The 4,943-nt window shown below is 37.2% G+C and overlaps 1 protein-coding gene across 1 annotated transcript; it reads right to left on the bottom strand.

Annotated features, from left to right (window-relative positions):
• Nucleotides 1-3,185: 3,185 nt before the first annotated feature.
• On the bottom strand, nucleotides 3,186-3,857 carry LOC145398721 (uncharacterized; the record flags this gene model as incomplete). Its single annotated transcript, XM_080271520.1, has 1 exon — nucleotides 3,186-3,857. A coding segment is annotated over one exon (672 nt), but the record flags the coding sequence as incomplete, so codon positions are not given.
• Nucleotides 3,858-4,943: the final 1,086 nt, after the last annotated feature.

Below are 4,943 nucleotides of genomic sequence, written 5' to 3'. Positions count from 1 at the left end.
CGTGAGGACAATGATTTCCACACAGTGCTGACACACATATTACTCACGATAGGTACAGGTGAACAACAAGTCAGTGTGTATAGTTAATACTGTATATAGTGTATATATTTTTTATATAAAATAACAAAATATGGGACTATATAATATCATTTTCAGTAATACCTGTACAATATAAACTAAATTTTAAAAAAGTATCCCAAGGAAATTAGCCAGTATTTATGCAACCATGAACAACATGGGAAAAGCGTACACAAGCGAAGAAAAACAAACTATAGAAAATCAATACATACAAAAAAGAAAGAAAGAAAGAAAGAAAGAAAAGTAAGAAAGAAAAAAAGAGAAACAGAGTAAGATCACATAACAAACAAATGAAAATAAGTGTAAGTGTTACTACATATGCCAAAATACCACATAAACTAAAACAAAAAAGCAAATTGTTGTCTCCACAAACAAGTGGCATGACACATCATCACTATCATCGACCGCAGCATATGTTAGGACTGCAGTTATTACAATTATGTTACTCCATATTATAATTATGTAACTACAAACAATATGTACCAATTTATGTAACAGTTGCATTAACAAGATGTAACTTTTATGTAACTTTACAATAATGTACTTACAAACGATATGTAACAATTATGTAACGACAAACGATTGCATTATGTTACACTAACTACAATTATGTACCTACAAACGATATGTAACAGTTATGTAACGACAAACGATTGCATTATGTTACACTTTGCCAATTATGTAACAGCTGCATTAACAAGATGTAACTTTTATGTAACTTTAACTACAATTATGTACCTACAAACGATATGTAACAATTATGTAACGACAAAACAGTTGCATTAACAAGATGTAACTTTTATGTAACTTTAACTACAATTATAAGGCCAAGACACTTATGTAAGAGTTGCATTAACAAATGTAACTACAATTATGCATTAACACAATATTTTGTAACAATTCATAAAATGTTACAATTATGTAGTACCACAATGTTAGTACAATATTATAAGTCATACAATTATAGCACAATTCTGTATTACCAGTATCATCATACAAGTTAGGTGAAATATTAGACATTACTAAAGTGATAACTCAAATATGTAATGTATAACCTAGCAGTATTACCATTGCACAATTATATGCGTACGTCTGTTGTACATGCACGTCTTACAAAGTGTTATACAACAACCATTGCATTTATTCAAATATGTATACAACTTGTTTAAAATGTAATATTACTGAATAATCACTATTTACTATAAATATTATATGTATACAATATTCATACAATTATGTTACTTTTACAATATTATGTATTTCACTTAATTAGCTTATAAGTTCATTATAATATATATATAATGTGTATTAATATGTTATGACTATTAAATGTCGATGGTACGCCATTTTCGCGCGACCGAGCAGTGTGGTAGGACTACATATTATAGTTGCAAATCATAATAGATAGATAGGTAAATAGATAGATAGAGAGACAGATAGAAGCAGGGAGTCAGATGATGAGAAGGTATTGTGTCTGCAAGTTACACTGAGGAAAGCTGACGACAGCGGCCAGTAAGGAGATGATGCAGTTAGCTGTCAGCAGTCCTCTCGTGAACAAAGACATAGTCCATCCACGAGGAACACACGTGACACACCCCTGCTACACCAGAATTTAGGAAAGAGAGCTCAGACGGAGATTAGCCACAGAACAGACAAGAGAGAGGGGGACAAGCGATCCTAGAGACAGGTCACGGGAGAAGGGCTTGGCAATTAGAGAGAGAGACAGATAGCGAGACAGGGAGGTAGCAACCCGGGACTTATACTTCGTTCCGTGTGAGAGACTTGTTAATATTTCCAAGACAAATAAAAATAGTCCCATACTATTCTTTACCTCTCCTGTCACTACATGACAAATGGGGAAGCTACTACAAGATATAAAAGCCGCTCGACCACAAGTCTAAAATATATATGTATAACTCAACTACAACTCAAGCACAGAGAACCACAAGGTATTTTATGACACAAAGTCATTTATATACACTGTTAACACAGGCGGTACTTACAAAGATCTTGCAGACTTCATTACTCTGTTTTCTAGTGTTACCTGTATTTGATTACGGTATTGTCATAAACATGATTTGCATGTATTACCAGTGAGTTACCCCTATATTTTTCCCAAACTATTGCACAATTTATTCTAATGCTAAAGAAAGCTATACAGTACTGTAGATATGTAAAACAAATTTCATGTGATCAAACACAGAAGAAAAATCATTATCTTTTCTTGTTAATTTGCGTAAAATAGCACAGAGGTGATACATCAGGCTGATGCACTAGGAAGCAAGTTTATTATCACAGATCTGACAATAAGAAATGAGTACAGTACAGCAATATCATGATATCTACAATACCTTAAGAGGACTATTATATCAGCACAAATAATCATTAATACAATATAAAATTTGCTCAGATATGTTTAATTCAAAGAACATCCTCATCTTACTGTATGATCATACTAATATCTGGTAAAATGTGCTACTGCAGTATGCTGTAACCAGATACCAGAGGCCTGAGCCTTAACAACACACAATGTTTGGTTTGTGAGGAGAACTGTGACAAACTCTCAAGAAAAGTACAATTACAGCATACTTAGCTCAGACAGTAATGATAAACTGTTGAGTTTTTATGGCTACTGAAATTAATACCATTTTTATAATCCTCCCAACCCAGACACACACTGAAATGGTATACACTGTTACAGTGATTTACCTATAATCTTGCTTTCTATATGCAGTACTGTACATCACTTCCTTAACTTACCTTGCAAAGAACTAATTACTGTACTTGTCTTCTATGCTGGCTGATAATGTTTGCAATTAATAAACTTCCCACAAGTACAGTCAATAATCTCTACAAAACAAAAATGAGATGTGGCACTTCCATAACTCCTAATCCTGTACATCCCCCAAACCCTGATTTTCTCCTAGGCATTAGACAATCTGGGTTTAGGAGGATCATTGTAACATTAGTAACAAATGGTGACACACACACACACACACACACACACACACACACACACACACACACACACACACATAACCTTCATAGAATTGCAGAGCTGTGTACAAAATTATGAATGTTCATACAAGTTTCTTGGGTGAGTTACATTACTGTGGTGAGGAGGAATCCTGCCCACTCCCACCATTTCCCCCCTGCCCATCCCCTGTCCCGCTTCCCCGGTTCATCTGCTGGCGAATTTGTTCCGCCAACTCGGGATGCTGAGTCTGCATCTGCTCCGCCAGCTGTCGCCCCGCATTAAGCAGAGCCTCAAGTCCACCACCTGGTGCTCCCCCGGGTGGTGCACCGGGAGGAGCACCTGAAGTAGCACTGGGTGGAGTTGGCACCCCTCCCCCTGTGTCACCGCCGCCTCCACCAAGCACTCCGATACTACCCATGAAGCTGCTCATCATATTCATGTTAGGGTCAGATATGAACTGTGTGGCCATATTCATGAAGCCAGGGTTGTTTAGCACTGATGAATGGTCTGGCCCACCAGCACCTACCAACCCAGCCAAACTCCCAAAATTGAATAGTAGACCACCCAACCCTCCTACTGAGTTAGCTCGAGATTGCTGTTGGTTTGGATCTGCTTGTAATTTCTCATCTGCAATGGCTAGGTTGCCACGGTAACTCTCATTGTCAGGCTTAAGGTCCAAGGCGTGCTGATAGCACCCTTTGGCTTCACGGTGTTCGTTTATGTTGGAATGTGCCAGCCCCATTCTCCCGTAGGCTTTACTATATTGTGGTTCAATTTGTAGGGCCTTCTTGCAGTCCTCGATATATATATATATATATATATATATATATATATATATATATATATATATATATATATATACTGTATATATCTATATATATATTATATATATATATATATATATATATATATATATATATGTATGTATATATATATATATATATACTGTATATCCATCCGTCATCCAATCCTACATTGCCCCATGAGGAGCGTATGAGCCCGGGACTAGGCAGTTGGTCTCGACATTTAAGATGAGAGTGACTAGCCTCACTCATCCCTGAGTGGCATTACATGAGAAATCAACCCCAACCACCCCTTGGATATAGACCTTTACCGGCTCAATCTAATTGGAGCGCAATAATTACCCACTAAAAAACCACCAGGCGCCAAAATTTGATTATATGGTTACCACCCAGCGTAGTAAATGGTTTCCTGGTGTACAGGGAACCATTTGGCTTGTCACTCAGTGTAGAGTCACTCACAGGCAGAAGAAAGAGGAAAGAATGAAGGAAAGAAAGACAGAAGAGGGAGTGTAAAGTTACCCGTAGGCTGAAGGACAAGGAAAAAATGAAGGAAAGGAAGACAGAAGAGGATGGAAGAAAAGAAGGATGGAGGAAAGGGCAGACACCCGACAGCAGCACTACATCTAGTGAGTGGATGGTAAGCGCCCCCACATACCACAAATATCTATCTGTCTGTCTCTCTCTCTCTCTCTCTCCAGTATTTATATACTCGTTCATAGTTTCTCGCTTCTATATATTCAGTTTCATTAATGCTTTCCCTGTCACCCTTCTCACTCAGTCATTCACTAACACACACCTGCCCACTCTGTCTAAAATGAGTATCTCGTAGACTTGCTTTCACGTACATTCCCTCCTACTTTTCTCCACATCCTGGCTTCAAAACTCTTGCACTCTCTCTTGATCACTCTTATTAATTCTTGCTAATGTATGTACTAATGCTTGCCTAAAAAAATTTGCGGGACTAACTAATAGGCTTTCCATCACAAACAGTTTGCATATACCATTATCTTTGTTTCCATACTGTTACTGAGCCCAGAATGGCAAATGCTGAGTAGAAGAGTCAAACAAATGATTCTCGCACAGTT

Source organism: Coenobita brevimanus, chromosome 46 (genome assembly GCF_032717465.1).
Source record: "Coenobita brevimanus isolate Jiangsu-jjx chromosome 46, ASM3271746v2, whole genome shotgun sequence".
NCBI lineage: Eukaryota > Metazoa > Arthropoda > Malacostraca > Decapoda > Coenobitidae > Coenobita > Coenobita brevimanus.
Note: the sequence above shows the minus strand (reverse complement) of the source record. Positions and strands in the feature narration are given on the sequence as shown.